Genomic DNA, 18,120 nt, shown 5'->3' with positions numbered 1-18,120 from the left:
AAGACGGATGGTTGCTGTGGAAACAACTCTGGTCTTGATCATCTTTTATCTGACATTTAGCTAAACTTTTTTGCAACTTTACTGCTTGCTAAAGTCCCCCATGTGTCATCCCATCTGGTCCTTTGTCCATGCAACGTAAGGTTGGACTGCTGAGGATGTGGGGGTGTTCACTGTCATTTTCAGACCTCCGTTTAAGTGCTAAATGTTCCATATTCCAGGCGAGACTTTCCAGATAGAAGAACAGAACTTCAAGTTAAAAGTCAAGTGAGCTTTTAGAGTAGAAGTAGGCCTAGGAGACACTCTGTTACCACCATTCAAGCTCATTCATTTGCAGTGAAGATGTGGGAATACTCAGCAGGAAACACCAGGCAGGCAGATAGTAGGTTCAGAAATAGGCAAGGCAAGGCAAGGCAAGGCAACTTTATTTATATAGCACTTTTCATACACAAGGCAGGCTCAAAGTGCTTCACATATAAACATTGTCATACAATAAAATAAAATAATAGATAATTAAAAGAAACCATACGCAAAGAAATGGGTAAAATAGAAAGTTAAAAAGGCATTTTAATATCAGAAAATAAAGGCAAAGTTAAAAAAGCTATGTAATGTATTTAAGATTTAGCAGAAAGCTAAAGCAAACATAAAAGTCTTCAGTCTTGTTTTGAAGGTGCTCAGAGTTGGGGCAAGTCTTAAATCCTCTGGGAGTTTATTCCAGCTATTTGTTGCATAGTAACTAAATCCTGCTTTCCCATGTTTCGTGTTTACTCTGGGGATTATTAACAGATTGGATCTTAGTGGTCTAGAAGGCTTATGTAGTGGAAGCATATCAGTTAAATATTTTGGGCCTATACCATGTAGGGATTTATAGGTTAGCAACATGATTTTAAAATCAATTCTCTGACCTACAGGAAGCCAATGTAACGACTTCAGAATTGGTGTAATATGTTCAAATTTTTTGGTCTTTGTTAGAACTCTAGCAGCAGCATTCTGAACAAGCTGAAGCTTCCTCAGAGTTTGTTTTGGGAGACCTGTAAGGAGACCATTACAGTAATCAAGCTACGTGCCTTTATTAGTGATAAAGGCATGTACACGTTTTTGTAAGTCTTCGGTGGACATGGGCCCTCGAAGTCTTGCTAAATTTTTAAGGTGATATTATGCCGATTTTGTAACTGATTTGATGTGACTGTCAATGTAAATCAGAATCCATGATAACCCCTAGATTTCTGGCTTTGATTGAGGTTTTCAGGTACAGAGAGTGAAGGTGTTGGGTTACTTTAAGCCTTTCCGTTTTAGCACCAAATACAATTATCTCTGTTTTGTCCTCATTTAGCTGAAGGAAATTTCGGCACATCCAGTCTTTCACTTGCTCAACGCACTGGCACAGCAGATCTATGGGCCGATAGTCATTTGGTGATAGCGATACATAGATTTGCGTGTCACCAGCATAGCAATGATGGTCAATATTGTTATTTTGTATGATTTGCCCTAGTGCAGGGATGGGCAACTGGCGGCCCGCATCCTCACTCAGGGCGGCCCACATCCTCACTCAGTCAGGCCCGCACATAATAAAAAAAATAAATAAAAAAAGAATAATAATAATTGATCGAGTTACAGAAAACTCGGTCAAGAAAGATGAGAAGAATTCATAGAATTCGAAGGCAAACCCATGCGTCTAGTTTGCTTAGAAGCGATATCAGTCATTAAAGATATCCACTTAAGTCGCCACTACAACTACAACTGCTTGTTGGGTTTGAGTTCATTGAGTTGTTGCACTTAATGTTGGGCCACTGTTTTTCAGTTTTTTGACTTCATTGAATGATGATGTATGTGAGCCCTTTGCACTAATAAAAATACTGACCATTCATGTGGCTGTTTGAGCATGGAAAACATGAAATTAATGTATGTTGGTTCAATTAACATACCGTACATAGGTTATGATTCTGGATGATTTTTTAGGTAGTGGCCATCCCCAAAATGCACCAGAATACAGGAAATCATATCTACCAAATTCAAAATTGTGTAGCTTCTCTCAGCTCACGTTTAGTTGAAGTGTGCAGTCATGTGGCCCTCCGATGGTTATGATGAAAAATGTGGCCCTCTTTATCATGAAAGTTGCCCATCCCTGCCCTAGTGGGAAACCTCTTTTTCCAGATCTACATGCATCAAAAAAGTTATAGCTGGGAGGAGCTGTCTCTATCAGAACGGTTGAACTGTTATTTTGTTCCAGCCATGTTTCAGTTAAAAACATAAAATCGAGTTTAGAAGTGGTAATAAAATCATTAACTAAAAATTATTTGTTAATAAGAGACCTCACATTAAGTAGAGCTATCCTGATGGTGTTGCTGATAGGCTTTAAGGTTGTTTTTGGTTTGGTGGCAATAGATATGAGATTTGTGAGGTTAGCAGTGTGTCTAAGTTTCCCTTTGTTTACTCTCTTAGTGGTTACAGCAGAAATGCAAACGTTGCCCTGTTTTGACGTAGGCAACCTTGGGTTCAGCAGATTATGTGAAACTTCCTTTATACCTTGTCTACGGCTGAACCCTTTTTTGTCTCAGTAATACTCAGGACTACTGTCAGTGCAGGGGGGGGGGGGGGTTATCAGCCTGTGGCCATGACCTGGCGATGCTATCATTGACACAGATGCAACTTTGATGCCAACATATTCCAGTTTCTTAAATTCAGCTGGAAAATCGCAAAGGGAGGAGACATTGGGGCTGGAGTTGTTGTTGTGGCTATGGGAGAGATGAGGCTGGAGGTCATCGTCGATGGGGGAGGGCAGAGGAGGGGGGTGTCCGTTCCTCGCCAAGCCAGCATCAGCGATGTGGGAAGGCACAATGTTGATGGCGTCGGGCGGGCTGTTGTCTCTCTTCAAGGTCTGTGAGCTGTCTGCTATCTGTGTGTCAGATAGTGGCAGAGTAGATGTGTGGCGGAGGCTGTAGTCTCGCTTCTTCTCAACCTGTGCTCTGACTGTGGCCTGTGCGTCAGGCCATGGAGATTTGTGGGAAAGCGAGAAGAGAAGATTGTCCCCTAACAGTTTTGAGCCTAAATACACTTCACTAGTGTTGCATGAGTTGGAAAAAAATACTGCTCTGTAATCTGTATTGTTATGCTATTTCTCTTTTTATGCGTCATTTAGATAGCTTTAGGTCATTGTCTGATTGTCTTGTTGATGAATGTCCATTTTGAAATAAATGATTGGTTTACCATAACAGTTAATGGTAGTAGTAGTAGTAGACTACTACTACTACTACCATTAACTGTTATGGTAAACCAATCGTACTACTACTACTACTACTACTACTACTAGTAGTAACAGTTCCTATGATTATCAGCATGCTGTGTTGTAACTAGTCAAGTCACTTTTATTTATATAGCACATTTAAAAACAACAGGAGTTGACCCAAAGCGCTTTACATTTGCAGAAGTCAGAGTTGGGCAGGACAGTTGTTGAAAGGGGCCCAAGGATACACAGGTCTTGACTAAAAAAGAAATGCATAAAATAAGTAGAAAATAAGTAGAAAGAAAGCAATAAAAATAGTAAGAACAAGGTTTATGGTGTTAAGGGTTGTTGAAAGCAAGAGTGAAAAGGTATGTCTTTAAATTAGACTTAAAACAAGCAAGGGTGGTAGAGGACTTGATGTGGGGTGGAAGGGGATTCCATAGGTTTGGGCCAGCAACAGGGAATGCCCGGTCACCTTTCGTTTTAAGGCGTGTACGGGGGACAGATAGGAGCTGTTCTGTGGATGACCGGGTAACTAGTAACTTATTCTACCACTTACGGCTCTAAAAGGTGTGCATTAGTGTGTGCCAGCATGTGTGTGTGGAATAATTAATTACCCTTTGGTAATTTGTGTGAGTTGTAACCGTGGTTACAAGCGACTTGGGACCAAAGTCCAACAAGACAAGACTTACTTGCCAGGAAGTGCTTTTTTGGCAGTCACACACTCGGGGACACTCAAACGCTCAGGTAAGGCTAACACTCTTGTTTCAGGTTCCCTCCGCTCTCTCTCTCTCTCTCGCTCTCTCTCTCTCTCTCTCTCTCTCTCTCCCCTTCTCCGCTCTGCCGACTTTCTGCTGAGTTTGTATTTCATAAGCCTTTCTCAGTCTCTTTGTCTCCTGTTTTCCACCTGCTTTTATCTCAGTGTTCTTTTCTGCTTTTTTCCCTTGATGTCCCTTTCCTCTGTGTCGCTCTCCTTACATATTCATCCGTTGGACTAGGTTTCATAATGACTTGCTGTGGCTTGTAGATTATCAATTCTATCGTGTATCTCGGTTTATGTTCCAGGACATTTACGTAACGTCACAGTCTGCCAAAATGAACGCTATCAGTTCAGCTATCTCACCGAAAGTGAACTAAACAATGAGTGTTGTTCTCATTGTTTACGCTGTAGTCGGCTTATCACAGTTTTTTTTATCTACATGTATCTTCCAATGAATGTTATCTATGCGGGTCATTGTCAGGGACAGGCTTGTGGTCACACACAGCGCTAGCGGGTGTGTGTGTGTGTGCGTGTGTGTGTGTGTGCTTGGACAGGGATGGAGCATGCTGTTCTTCTGCTATTCCTGACTCTGGCTGGTGTGGCACCTGCCTCTGCTGCTCAACCGGTACGGCTTTGAAAGTCTTTCACGCAAAGGTGGTTCAAGGGCATTTACATGGTGAATCACTATTTAACAAACGATAAAGACACAGCACATCAAGATTCTGCATAACCACTGCATAATTCTCCAACCTGTTGGCTGGCAAACGTGATCTCTCTCACATCACGTCTTGATTACAAACTACTTGATTCTTGATCCACGGGGCCACGGTTAGAAAGGGATTGCCAGGGAATTATTAGACCCACAGCACCCTCCGATGATCCCCGTTACAGAATCCCAGGAATGGACCAATTGACCAGCCACCAGCCGTCACTGAAGCATACATCGCTCATTCTCTGCGATGTTTTATCACTCAGACGCAGCGATGCACTCAGTAAACCCCTAGAGTCCTGACTCTTGTTTACTGTTGCTGTGTGTTTTATGTCTGCTGTATATAGTCCATATATTCTCTCCCAACGTGCGTCTTTCCCTTATTGATGCAGGTCCTGTCTGTCCACAAGGTTTATTATTTGATGTAATGTATTTTGATGTATTTCCTGTCCAGGAAACTAGCATTTCCAGTTCACTCTGAAACATTAACATAATTTGTTTTAATGTATTCTGCCCATAACAAATAAACCAATGAATAATAAATAGTCCAAACTTGTAGTAGTTTTCACAACATTACAACTTAGTATTCTGTAGCAGTTGTAAAAAGGAAAGAAGACATCGTTGTGCTTTAGTTTGAAACACAGATCGGGATCTAAGAAAAAAAAAGAATCCATATAGTGACATTTAGAACTCACTTCCACCTAGAACTCAGAATGCACTCTTCACTGTTTACTCTTCACCGCCTACCAAGATATACTAGGAAGGACTTTTATTGTGTAATTGTGTAAAATGTTCCACTGCTGATCTCGGATTGGCATGTGGTGTCTGTGTTTCTGTGTGCGTGTGTGTGCGTGCGTGCGGGTGTGCATGCGTGCGTATGTGCGTGCGTTGGTGCGTGTGTGTGTTGGTCACGTAGGCCGAATGGATGCTGGCCGTGCAGAAGCGCCCCTGGCTCCTGGGGGTCTATGTCTTTGTCGTCGGCCTGCCCGCCATCCTCTTCATCAGCTTCATGTGGCCTGACGTGGTGCGTGCACAACGGTACCATTCAACCTCAAATATAACAGTATAGTCCAGAGTCAAACGTCTCATTGAGTGTGTGTGTGTTTGTGTGTGCACACGTGTGTGTGTGTGTGTGACCTATGCGTGTGTGCGTGCACGTCTGTGTGCGTGCGTGTATGTGTGTGTGTGTGTGTGCGTGCGTGCGTGCGTGCATGTGTGTGTGTGTGTGTGTGCGTGCGTGTGTGTGTGGTTCCAGAGGTTTGGACCACCAAATCAAGACTACTACTATAAGAAGTCAGACGACGTGCAACCAGACGACCCTGAGGCGTCAGAGGTCAAACCAACGCTGGAGACGGACGGTAAACAAAGCACGTCCATGTTATCAGGATCATGGTGTGAGCCGTAGTGTCGACTTGTGTTGGGGGACTGAACAGAGGGCTATGTTGGGTGTCTGGCGCCCATCCGTGATAGAATATCTTTATTGTCATTGTAACGTAAAGTACAACGAAATTAAGTGCATTCCTTGTTCAGTGCAAAAACATCACATTGAGGTAGTACATATAAATAAATAAATAAATAAAAAACTATAATCAACTAAGTACACTAAAAAACACATCAGGCATAAGGCACACCCACACAAACATTCACATTTATAAATGTGCCTACACAAATATGATACACAACACAACTATGCTCTGGTAGCAACATTTTGTGAGGTTATGGCTGTTGGATAAAAACTGTTTTGTAGTCTGTTTGTTCTTGTTTTCATTGACCTGTATCTCCTGCCTGATGGCAGTAGTTCGAACAGTTTGTGACCGGGGTGTAATGTGTCTTGCACAGGACTGGATTCCCAGTGTCTGCAGCCTTGTCTGTTGGTCCTTGATCTGGCCGCTCTCTGTTGTTAAAGACACGCACTTTGGATAACAGTGTCTGCTTAATGACTACACTTGTTACGTTGTTTGTGTAGAGAGGGTCGACAGAGCTCTGACTAAGAGGAAGTAGACCAGCAGCCAAAACCCCTCAGGAATCTCAAGGTGAGTAAATAATGATATTAATACAAATATTTATGTAGTCATTCAAGTGCATGTTCTTCCCCCTTCAAATCTAGACACAAATATTGGAAACATTAATTTGTGCTGTTCCCAGGGGCCGGGAAGAAGAGAAATATGAAGCAGATGAAAGCGATGATGATGCTCTCGGAGTGTCAGTTCTCTCTGTACTGACAATGTGAACCTGTTAGTATTCACCAGTATCACTGTCAATATAAAGATGTTACACACGTCCTTTTGTCTAAGTCATATTCTTTCAAGGAGGTAACATACGCTATCTCCAATTATGATCAATTTACAAATCGCTCCTTATTAATTTAATTATATTATATATGTATATATATGAAATTAAGCATTAACTTCAAATCCATTATAATCGATAATGCTGAAATGTTTCCTGAATCCCTTGCTCCAATGAAATGTTCACAGACATGTGAGTGATGTGTTTACCAGAAGCAACCGTTGGTACCTGGGTCAGTAGTTTGGCTGAAGGAATGGAAAGTCTGTCCACAGCTGGCATTTGGAGGAGGAGGGAGGGAACAGTAGACTGATGCGAGGGAATGTAATGTTTATTAGAATGCCAGTTTATTAGTTTATTAGAATCTTTTGAGTTCCTTTATTCAAATTGCAAAGCTATAGCGTCCCCGTGATTGCAATCCACTTCGCCACGCTCCGTGTGTTGCGATATTCAAATGACATTTCAATCCGCAAAACGGAATCCAAAACGGAATCCAAAGAGGAATACAAATAGGAATCCAAAACGGAATCCAAAGAGGAATCCAAATAGGAATCCAAAGAGGAATACAAATAGGAATCCAAAAAGTAAATATGCAAAGTGGCAAACGTATCAGCCAATCAGCGTCTGACGTCACTTTCTATTGTCTCCAAGGGTATCTCCACGGTAATAATAATAATACATTTAATTTAAAGGGCGCCTTTCAAGACACCCAAGGTCACCTTACAGAGCATAAAGTTATCATAAATAGTTTAAAACAGCACATTGTGGAAAAATAATAATAAATAAATAAATAAAACAAAAACAAGACAAAACAAACGAACAATCAAGACAGTGATCAGTTAGACGTTGTGTGCGAGTTTGAACAGGTGAGTTGTGACTTGAAGGTTGTAATGGTGTATGACTGTTTTATGTGTGGGGGGAGGGAGTTCCAGAGCCTGGGTGCTGAACAGCTGAATGACCGGGCACCCATTCGTAATGAGTCGTGATGTGGGGATACATAGTAGTCCAGCAGAGGTTGAGCGGAGGGAGCGGGAGCGGGAGCGGGAGCGGGAGTATTCTTGGAGGAGGTCGCAGAGGTAACTGGGGGCTAGGTTGTGGAGAGCTTTGTAGGTGAGGAGTGGGTGGAGACGGTGGGTCTCCCGACCCTATGTTTTGCACCCAGTGCCTGTAGCACTTGGGAAATCTTTGTGTATACCACACTGGCGTCAAAACGTACCAGTGAGGATAAGTCGTATCCTATCTCCCAGAACACGCACTCTATCTACTGCATCTGTGTCTTCAACACGATTGTTCTCCACATCATCGGCCAAACTTCGGAGCGTATCAATAATCTCCATTGGTGACCATGGACCATAGGCTACGAACTAGAAGGGAACAAGGAAATTACGAGCAAGTGACGTAGTTGCCGCCCAGACGCTGATTGGCTGATACGTTTGCCACTTTGCATATTGACTTTTTGGATTCCTATTTGTATTCCTCTTTGGATTCCTATTTGTATTCCTCGTTGGATTCCTATTTGGATTCCTCTTTGGATTCCTCTTAGGATTCCGTTTTGCCAAATCTTTTGCAAAGCGTTCGTTTTGCGGATTGAAATGTCATTTGAATATCGCAACACACGGAGCGTGGCGAAGTGGATTGCAATCACGGGGACGCTATAGCTTTTAAATTTGTATAAAGGAACTCAAAGAATTTGACAAAATGTTATTCTATTTGTATTGTTATAACTTTTGCAAATTTAATTGAGGATTGCATTGTCACTTTGCATGTTAAAATACACTTTGAATAACGTATCTACAAATTACATTATAAAATTGCATAATGAATTGTCAAATGCATAATGTAATTCCAAATTGCATTGCCATTTGAATTTTGCTACATATATGCTTCCATAGTTCTGGACCTGCTGTATGTAATTTGGTTTTCTGGGGCCGCCACAGCGGCGCCCAATCAGCGAACAGAGGGCGTGTCTGAGAACAATGACGATGGCGTGTTGTCAACGATTAGACCCAGCTTCGAAAGTTGACTGCATACATCATTTCTGGCCTTACTATAAAATATTGATTTACAATGTGCAATTTTTCCCTGATAAATTAAATTCGACGAACAAAACCTGCAGCTGTCGTTGACGGACATTTTCGTGCAGACGCGCAAGGTGTTTGGTTTGTGTACAACCTGCGCGTGATTCCCGGCGCATGACATACGTCACAACCAAACGTTAGCGATTGGTTATGGCAGATCCAGAGTGGCACTGGGCAGATCCAATCATTTTAAACTTCAACAAACACCCGCCTACAAGTGAGTTAACGTTTGTCAATTGATTAGGTCCAGACTCTCTGTACAAATGAAATGAAGTGAAGTACGAGAGTCTGGTAGAACCAGGCTAGGGGGCAGCGTGCATATTTAAGATTTGGATTAATCGTTCTGGTCATTGCAACATTTATTTGAGTGCTGTGTATTTTAATGTTTGGCGTCTATAACCTTCACCTATCATTCCTGATAGCCAGTTTATTAGAATGAAATTAAGCATTAACTTCAAATCCATTATAATCGATAATGCTGAAATGTTTCCTGAATCCCTTGCTCCATTGAAATGTTCACAGACATGTGAGTGATGTGTTTACCAGAAGCAGCCGTTGGTACCTGGGTCAGTAGTTTGGCTGAAGGAATGGAAAGTCTGTCCACAGCTGGCATTTGGAGGAGGAGGGAGGGAACAGCAGACTGATGCGAGGGAATGTAATGTTTTTGTAATAACACCAAATAAAGGATTTTTGTGGTGTTGAGCAATATTTGTTTGAACGCCTGATGAATTAACAATTATTTTTACGTCCAGACCATCCTCACTTGTTTGAACTTATAACGTCTCGTGAGCAATAATATTCCATCCATTCCTTGAGCAAGGCACACTTTTTATTGTTGCACACTCACACACAAAGCTGTCATCTCCCTGTGTTTGAGTAGTAGAGCAAGGGGAACGGACAGTGAAAGACACGCTCTCTATCTTTCCCTTCTGTTCTGTTGTAATGCAAAGCACATCCTCCCATCACTGGTTCAGAACCGCTCTCCTGAACCAGCTCCCCCCCAGTTCTGATTTATCGGCGTGAACAATCCGGTATTCCTTCAGTTCTCCTGCTACCTCGTAGAGAGGAACACCTTCATCTCAGAACATTGCTTCTCCCTGGAACAAAGACACCAAGGAGGATTAAATGGAAACATACACCGCATTTACACAAAATACGTCAAGGAGGATTGACTGAACAGAAACTTTGAGTTTACTCATTAGAACTGCATAGTTTCAACAGGAAAACCCACAGGCGCTCTTGTTTGTACTGGTGCACTGTTGTGCTGCTGGGACTCAGGAGACACGGGATGGCAGGCCGGACATGCCTCATCGTAGGAGTGATGCTGTTGGCAGCTGCAGCCCCAGCTCTGGCTGTAAGTATTGCTTTGGATGACATTTTCCCTCATTATTTGATGTGTTTTATGCATAGTATTTATGTATTGCTCCAACAAGGCAATGCAATCTGACACTCACGACTGCATTGAGGTCGTATTATGAATATGTCGGTTTATACATGCAAACACTCTGTTTAATTTTAGCATAAACTGCTAAATGGAATCAAATGAAAAAGTGTTATCCATATCTTTTTTAAGAATTATTAAATAGCTATCAAAATAAAATAGACTGTATAATTGCTGTGTGTCTTTTCATGTGGGTGAATATATGATCACGTGTGTGAGTACGTTTGCGCGTGTGTGTGTGTGTGTGTGTGTGTGTGTGTGTGTGTGTGTGTGTGTGTGTGTGTGTGTGTGTGCGTGTGCGTGTGCGTGTGAGTAGACTCCAGACAGTTGTGCCGAGGAGCTGGCCCTGCTTGAGGCCCGGGAGCGGTTCCTGAAGAGCCGAGTGCAGAAACAGGCGGTTCTCCTGAACAGGCTGCAGCTGCTAAGCCGGCCCCAGACCCCCCACAAGGGCCAGACCCCGGCACAGGGGGACCCGGCTGCTGGGGACCCCCCTCACAGAGGTTAGGGGATCCTGCTGCATCCTTAACCCCCGACCAAACCCTTTACCTCAGTGTACTTGTTACAGTGGGATTTGTACTTATTGTGATGACGAGCAACGAAACAACCTGTTACATGTCCGTGATATGGCGTTACGGAACAGCCCTCAACCCTACGCGTAACGCGCTCTTTCGCCGTAACGTCTAACCATAACCACACTGTAGAGACATCCTTTTCCATAACGTTGTGACATATTAGTAAATGCTGATGCATGCCGCTACATTGCATATTACCCAGCACTTAAGTTTATCGTCACACTGTAACAGGACAATGTAATGCGAAGTGCAACCCATGTTTTAGTGTAACTACAAAACAATTAAGTAAATAATTAAATTAATTAAAAACCCACACCATAAGGAAGAGTGCCCACTGTGTCTGATGAGAAGCTTTCACCCGTCAGATTAAACAATCGGTAAGTTCTGTAAGTAAAAGATGCAACGTCCTCTCTTTGCGTCCTGCTCCAGACTGCGCCGATGTGTTCACCTCCGGTTCCAACTCCAGCGGTCTCTACCGCCTCCGGCCCCGGGGCAGCCCGGCGCCAGTGCAAGCCTACTGCGACATGAGTGACGGGGGGGGATGGACGGTCGTGCAGAGACGTTTCAACGGCTCGGAGCTCTTCAACAGGTGCAGTTCTACGTCTCATGAGAGCTCATGACGTGATGTGAGAGGCGCGGGCGGGCGTGAGGCTGAGGAGTGAACGTGGAGAGGCTGTGTGTTCTGTTCTGAGGATCGGCTGATCACAGTGTGGTGAAGAAGCAATACTGCCATCTTGGGTACAATCATGTACTCTGCATGCATGTATTTTTTTTTCCCAGTGTGTGGGGAAACAGCTGATAGTACGTTGACACACCTTACACCAACTCGTCTTCTGACCCACTTCTATCTCTCCTGAGTCCTGATAGACAGTGCTCAAGCAACCACATACATGAAAAATGTATGGCATGTAGGCCTAGGTGCATTTCAATTGGTTGGATGAGGCTTGGATTTCAGTGTCGGGTTAAATTGTTTGGTAGGCCTAATTAAGGTTCATTGAGTTTAATTGTAAGAGCCGCCATCTTTGGGTTTATGAGGCAGAAACAAGGTTGGAAAAGTTGTGTCACTGTGTTGTAAATGCAATGCTGATCACATCAGTATTGCAAAGGTTTTTGGTGAAAAAGCAATTGCAGTTTCCACTTGTGCTGAACCAAAACAACAGATCCGTCATTTTATAGTCGTTTCATGGTTATTTTCTGACAAAAAATGGGAATCATTTGGAAAAACAACTTTTTTGTTAGATTTGAGATTCTCAGTTCATCCGCCGTGCCAGTAGCACCGTATCTAATGCTCTGATGCCTCTGCTCTTTTGCTCTCGTCTTCAAACTATGCTTTCTTTAAATATCACAAGATGACAAGTTGAACCCGAGTTCAGGAGGAGGGTTACACATCAACAGGGAACTATTATCTCCTTTCAGCTCAGGACTTTTAATGAAGTGTAGACCTTCTGATGGGCTTGTGTCTGTTCTAAATGACAGCAGTACACTGATTCACCGCACAGCATCGCATTGAATGGATTTACAACCACTAGTTAACCAAATTACCCTATTTATCACAGGACTGGTGATACATTTACAATCAAATGTATAAAATACATTAGTTTTGGTATTTTTGAACGTTGCTGGATTCTGGGACCAAGTACCGCTACCCAGTATGGAAGTCATGTAACATAACAGAAGCAGCAACTCAAATGACTTCAATCGCATAGGATTAAAATGTTACTAAATGGTGCTTGTTTTTGTTATTTTGATCACTATGACGTTCACTTCCTCCGTCCCCCCTCAGGTCGTGGACTGAGTATAAGAATGGCTTTGGAGACAAGTCAGGGGCTGGAGAGTTGTGGTTTGGAAACGAAAACCTACATTACCTTACAGACCAAGGTATATTTATGTATGTGTGTATATATATCTATATATATATATATAGATATAGATATATATAGATATATAGATATATACACACAAATTATGATGATTATGGATATTATTAATTATATTGTGTAAGTTGCTTTCGAGGATAATTGGTTTATTTTGTGTGAGTTCTGAGTGTTTTCCCTTGGTTTAACTATTGATTCTTGTGTTTCAGAAGGTATTTCTAATGGCTTGTTCTATGTGAAACAGGGAACTACTCTGTGAGGATCATCCTGGGAGACTTTGAGGGCAGCCAAAGCTACGCTGAGTACAATAACTTCAGAGTGGGACCTGAGCAGGTGGGATGGATGGTGGATCAATGTGGAAGTGTTGTTTGAAACTATACAATATGTACTTCAATATAACAGGGCATGTTGGCTCGGCAGTATATGTTTGGGCCGGTTTGTTTCAGCCAAAGCGAATAGATCATTGTATTGATTGTATTGTTCAAACTAAAAAGCCTTGTGGTTATGTCATGTGAGCAAAACTGATTACGTCACAAGTCAATTTAAAAACGTTACATTTCTTTGTTTTACTTGAGCTGTGATTGGCAACGACTGAAGAGCGCACCTACACTCCATTATTAAGCAAGAAACCTCTGTGGTGACAATTCAAAATGGCGGCGCTGTGGTCTGATGGTAGGACGTTGAACTGGTTAAAAGTACACCTGTGTCTCCGATGCCTCTATGTGCTCATATTCATTTCCATGTAGGCTGCATTTAGACTTCGAACCAATGCTCTTCTGCAGAGCGACTACCGGCTGTCCTTCGGAGCCTACTCGGGCACGGCCGGAGACGCGCTGTCTGGCAACTACCAGGTGGGCGTGTCCGGTTGGGCCAGCCACCAGGGGGCGAAGTTCAGCACGTACGACCGGGACAACGACAACTACGCCAAGGGGAAGTGTGCCCAAGAGGACAAGGGAGGCTGGTGGTTCAATCGGTGAGGAGCTCAGGCCCGGGGCCACTTCCTGGCAAACCATTCAACAAATGAAGTTATGTTTATTTCTCATAATTACAGAGTCATAAAGTCCTGGTTTACAGACCCTGCCTGCAGCTCCCATTTCAGATAACTATCTGTTATATGATAGATGGAGGATAGATGTTCCAAATGAACACCCAACAGGCCCATCTAATCCTATTAGGTTAATGGTCATATTTCCCTTATAATGTGTGTCAAGTTCCCAATCGAGATTTGACCCCTTGTCCAACTCTTCCTCTATCCATCTTCCCTCAAGGTGCCATTCAGCCCATCTTAACGGACTCTACTACCCGAGTGGTCCCTACAGCGCTGTCACTGACGACGGCGTGGTATGGGTCACCTGGAGAGGCTGGTGGTATTCTCTCAAGACCACCGTCATGAAGCTGCGACCCGCTGACTTCAAAGAGGACCCCCTCTACGACCTGAACTATGTGTAGCCCAGCCCCTCCAACCCCCGGCTGCTTCTGCTCAATGATCGGCTCGTGATGATTCTCTGTACACGCACACGTGCATAGCCTTTCACAGTACAACCTCATGGGCTTGGACGAACGACGGTGAACACTCGGGTCTGAGGAAGGCAGTAGCGTCGACGAAGAGGAGGAGGATGAAGGGCACACGTTTTGAGCCAACTGCATTTGCTTGTTGTTTAAAAAAGTCTTCCGGAGTGCAAACGCTGAAGGGGAACCTGATTAAGTTTAGTTAAGAACATTGTATCAGCAGGTCACACTATACTGAGCCGAGAATAATTCTGAAAATTGTAATAGTCATATTCCAGCCAAAAATAAATGCAACGACCAGTGCAAATAAAGCCTAGCTTTTCATATGCCACCTCTGATCATTCTTGTCGATTGCAGCACAGATTTATTTTCTCTCAATGTTCTCAAGGTCAACGTGTCATCTGTGCAGTGCAGGCAAAAGGATTGTATTGATAATGGGGTGTTCACCTCAATGTAACAAAATGACAATCTGTGCACGCATAATCTTTATCAATATATTGACAATACGTATTGTGGCAACCCGGTCCTTGTTGTTGCCGGGTTCCAGGTACAAACGACGCTTGGCAGTGAGGGTTTAGCCGATCACGGCATTTATTACAGACAACTTAAATGCTATAAGGTACTGGCGGTCCCTAAGGCCTCCGTGGGCCTCTAGGGTAGGGCTGGCTCGGCCCTTTCTGTCTCGTCACTCGCCGGCCCTTTCCGTCTGCGCCCGAGAGCCTTTTAAAGACTTTCCCTGGCTGTCCAGCCAGGTGTCTCCCATCCCGCTGATTGGGGGTTCGGTTGATGCTCTCCGTCGCCGGCTGGTGGGTGACGGTGGTATCGGCCATCCCGGACCAACCCTCGGGCTGTTCCGGGCCGAGGTTTAAGTGGCGGGATGCCACAGTATACATTTGACACATCTTCTAAAAACAAAAAATGGAAAACGAAACATGGTTTGAGCAAAAATGTTTGCTTGTCCAGCCGACAATATGTATCCTCCCTCCACCTAGAGGAGATGGACGCCCGGGTGGATGGCAATAAAACAACAGCCCTCAGCAGCAGATGACTGATATGGGACCCCCCGGCCCCCTGCCCTGTCCAGACCGCCGCCCAGGCTCTGTGAAGGAACACTATGTGGTCTGGAAGTGATGGAATAATATTTGAAGTTAAGGATCAGTTATCTTCCAGTACTTCTTTTTAAAAACCCTTCAGATTATGGTCGTAAAAGGTATCCTCCAATAATCCATAAAGCCCCAAATCCTTGAAGCAATCAGATACAGGGCTCAGCAGCTGGCAGTAACACATAACTTTAAATATGCTTTAGAAGAAGGAGAGGGTGAGCATGTGGAGGAGAGGAGGAAAACAAAGAGGGAGGAAAAGAGAGGAGAGTGCCGGAGGGAGAGAGATGACGCTGGTGATAAACCAAACATAATCATTTCTTCAATCATCTAACTCTTGCTCCCTGCTGCTTCCAGGCTAAACGACAGATGGGAACACTTGATAATGGGCAGGATGGAACATGTGGCCTGCATTGGACAGAAGAAATTGGAAAAAAAGGAAGAAGAAGGGTGATAATTCTTAATAAATGATAACAAACCACCAATAACGTGTCCGTCCTAGTGTGTGTGTTGAGTGTGTATTTTCGCTTTTCGGAAAGCATCTCACTGCCAAAGGAGAGCAGACAATATCTCCCTCACTTGGAAGTTCCCATATGCAGCTCATACACACGGTTTATAGTTCAGTATACATGGACAGATGTCTGCTGCTTACTATGAATAACAAAGATTATGGTTATTGCAATACACACTACTGACCTAAACGCACACAAACAGATTGGATCAGAACATGGAGGAGGGTTGGACTGCAAACACTGGACGAGGCTATTGCACACAACAAAAAGGTCTACAAATATCTCTGGTAGTTTACTCGGGGGAGCAGAAGTGCCTTGTGAAGGTTGTCTTCCCCGGCAGGAAGACACAGACTGAGACATGCAACAGGGTCACCTGCACAGGTGCACAAACCTGTGCAAAGATAGCCCAGTCAGAGTAGAGTCTGAACTTAATGTAGATTTATTCAGAACATGATGACACAAGACGTGGTCGCATCATTATTATTCAAGTCCTTATTATTGAAATAACCCCGGCGTACAGTAACAGCATGAAAACAGTGTACAAATTATAGCCAAATAAGGGACTTGGAGGCTCCCTGAAGGTGAGATCGGGGTACTGAGCTCCACAGCCATTAAGGTTGATTAGGATGGGATGAGGATGCATTGTGCTGCAGAGTTAATTAGAATGCATTTTGTTTCATGAGCTTCTAATTTCAGACTGCAAGGCTAGGCAGCGGTGATTTCCGCGTCGGTAATAAATTATAATGTTCTATGTGCCACTTTGGGATTGCAGCGCGCGGCTCTGATGGAGAGTAAACTCGCAACGCTTTAGACGACAGGGAGGACTGCAGCGCGGCGAGCACTGACAACAGATGGTCACGCCAAGCCTCTGTCTGCTGTAATTGGGCTGTTATCCTTTCTTTCACTGGATTTGATCCCACACTAAAGATGGACAGTACTGCCCATGCTACTACGTACACAGAGACACACACGCGCACACACACACACACACACACACACACACACGCACACACACACACACACACACACACACACACACACACACACACACACACGCATAAGCACACACACACATGCACACACACACACACACACACATGCACACACACACACACACACACACACACACACACACACACACACACACACACACACACACATTCACACACACACACACACACACACACACAGACACACACACACACACACACACACACACACACACACACACACACACACACACACACACACACACACACACACACACACACACACACACACACACACACACACACACACACACACACACACACACAAACTCCTGTGTCCTAATTTACAAAAAAAAGAAGCATTATATTGTCAACAGTATCAGTATCACGGGCCTCTAAATATAATTAGGCAGGCTTGTTAACATGCTGAACTACGGCTTCTGGCCAGTAGATGGTAGTATGACTCTTTTAGAACTACTATCAACGCCTCCTTGTCGGATGTGCTTCGCTTCTCGGATTCCCACTCGAATTCAACACATCCATGCTAATTCCTTTTGCTTAATTTCTTTCCAGGAATTATCGAATCCTCAAGGTATGTCATTTCAAAGTACACTGAAAATCTTGTGGGCAAACATTTGGCACGCAAACAATGTCTGACAATATTTTAAGCACTCAATAATATGCCACTTATTTATAATAGCCTAATATAACATCCAATTTATTAATTTATTCAGATTACTCGGTTGTGTGAACCTGAGACTGCATACAACGCTCACACATGATTGGAAACACATCGTATCTTAATAGAGAATTCCTTTATAGTAGCGTAGTATTTTAGTGTGTTGGTTATTTGTCATGGATGCTCAGTTACTCAGACAGTGTCACGGAGTGCTGGAGACACACCCTAGGAACAAGAGGTAGCGTCTGGTCTTTAGCTTGGGGAGGAGAGACTGAGGGTTCGCGGCCATGGCAACTGCTCACAACAAAGTGCCATTCGGTTCTTTCTTTTTTTCCGAGTAAATACAGATTTGAGGAGCCTTCACTTATTCCCACCGACTCCCCTCCTCTAT

General features: G+C 43.6%; 2 protein-coding genes across 3 annotated transcripts; both read left to right on the top strand.

Annotated features, from left to right (window-relative positions):
• The first annotated feature begins 3,628 nt into the window (after positions 1-3,628).
• Positions 3,629-7,046, top strand: LOC130390813 (calmegin-like). The gene is made up of 6 exons (XM_056600964.1): positions 3,629-3,967; positions 4,535-4,605; positions 5,606-5,713; positions 5,945-6,047; positions 6,656-6,722; positions 6,835-7,046. Exons 2-5 carry the CDS (start codon positions 4,537-4,539, stop codon positions 6,688-6,690), a joined length of 315 nt encoding a protein of 104 aa, XP_056456939.1. The 5' UTR covers positions 3,629-3,967; positions 4,535-4,536; the 3' UTR covers positions 6,691-6,722; positions 6,835-7,046.
• A 1,568-nt stretch (positions 7,047-8,614) lies between these two features.
• fgl1 (fibrinogen-like 1) lies at positions 8,615-14,773 on the top strand. 2 transcript variants are annotated; one of them, XM_056600962.1, is made up of 7 exons: positions 8,615-10,407; positions 10,811-10,994; positions 11,496-11,655; positions 12,850-12,944; positions 13,185-13,273; positions 13,687-13,913; positions 14,209-14,773. In XM_056600962.1, the coding sequence occupies exons 1-7, from the start codon at positions 10,342-10,344 to the stop codon at positions 14,387-14,389; spliced, it is 1,002 nt and encodes a 333-aa protein (XP_056456937.1). In that variant the 5' UTR covers positions 8,615-10,341; the 3' UTR covers positions 14,390-14,773. The 2 variants fall into 2 exon arrangements, with proteins under 2 accessions (XP_056456937.1, XP_056456938.1); XM_056600963.1 differs by having other exon boundaries at positions 8,618-10,407; positions 13,723-13,913.
• Positions 14,774-18,120: the final 3,347 nt, after the last annotated feature.

This window comes from Gadus chalcogrammus, chromosome 10 (assembly GCF_026213295.1).
Source record: "Gadus chalcogrammus isolate NIFS_2021 chromosome 10, NIFS_Gcha_1.0, whole genome shotgun sequence".
NCBI lineage: Eukaryota > Metazoa > Chordata > Actinopteri > Gadiformes > Gadidae > Gadus > Gadus chalcogrammus.
Note: the sequence above shows the minus strand (reverse complement) of the source record. Positions and strands in the feature narration are given on the sequence as shown.

Bases quoted from the DNA above. Each gene is read 5' to 3' on its own strand.
- LOC130390813 (XM_056600964.1), top strand. From the start codon at position 4,537: ATGGAGCATGCTGTTCTTCTGCTATTCCTGACTCTGGCTGGTGTGGCA. The intron at 4,606-5,605 runs GTACGGCTTTGA...TTGGTCACGTAG, and splicing joins CTGCCTCTGCTGCTCAACCG to GCCGAATGGATGCTGGCCGT. The intron at 5,714-5,944 runs GTGCGTGCACAA...GTGTGGTTCCAG, and splicing joins GCTTCATGTGGCCTGACGTG to AGGTTTGGACCACCAAATCA.
- fgl1 (XM_056600962.1), top strand. From the start codon at position 10,342: ATGGCAGGCCGGACATGCCTCATCGTAGGAGTGATGCTGTTGGCAGCT. The intron at 11,656-12,849 runs GTGCAGTTCTAC...GTCCCCCCTCAG, and splicing joins GGCTCGGAGCTCTTCAACAG to GTCGTGGACTGAGTATAAGA. The intron at 12,945-13,184 runs GTATATTTATGT...TATGTGAAACAG, and splicing joins ACATTACCTTACAGACCAAG to GGAACTACTCTGTGAGGATC.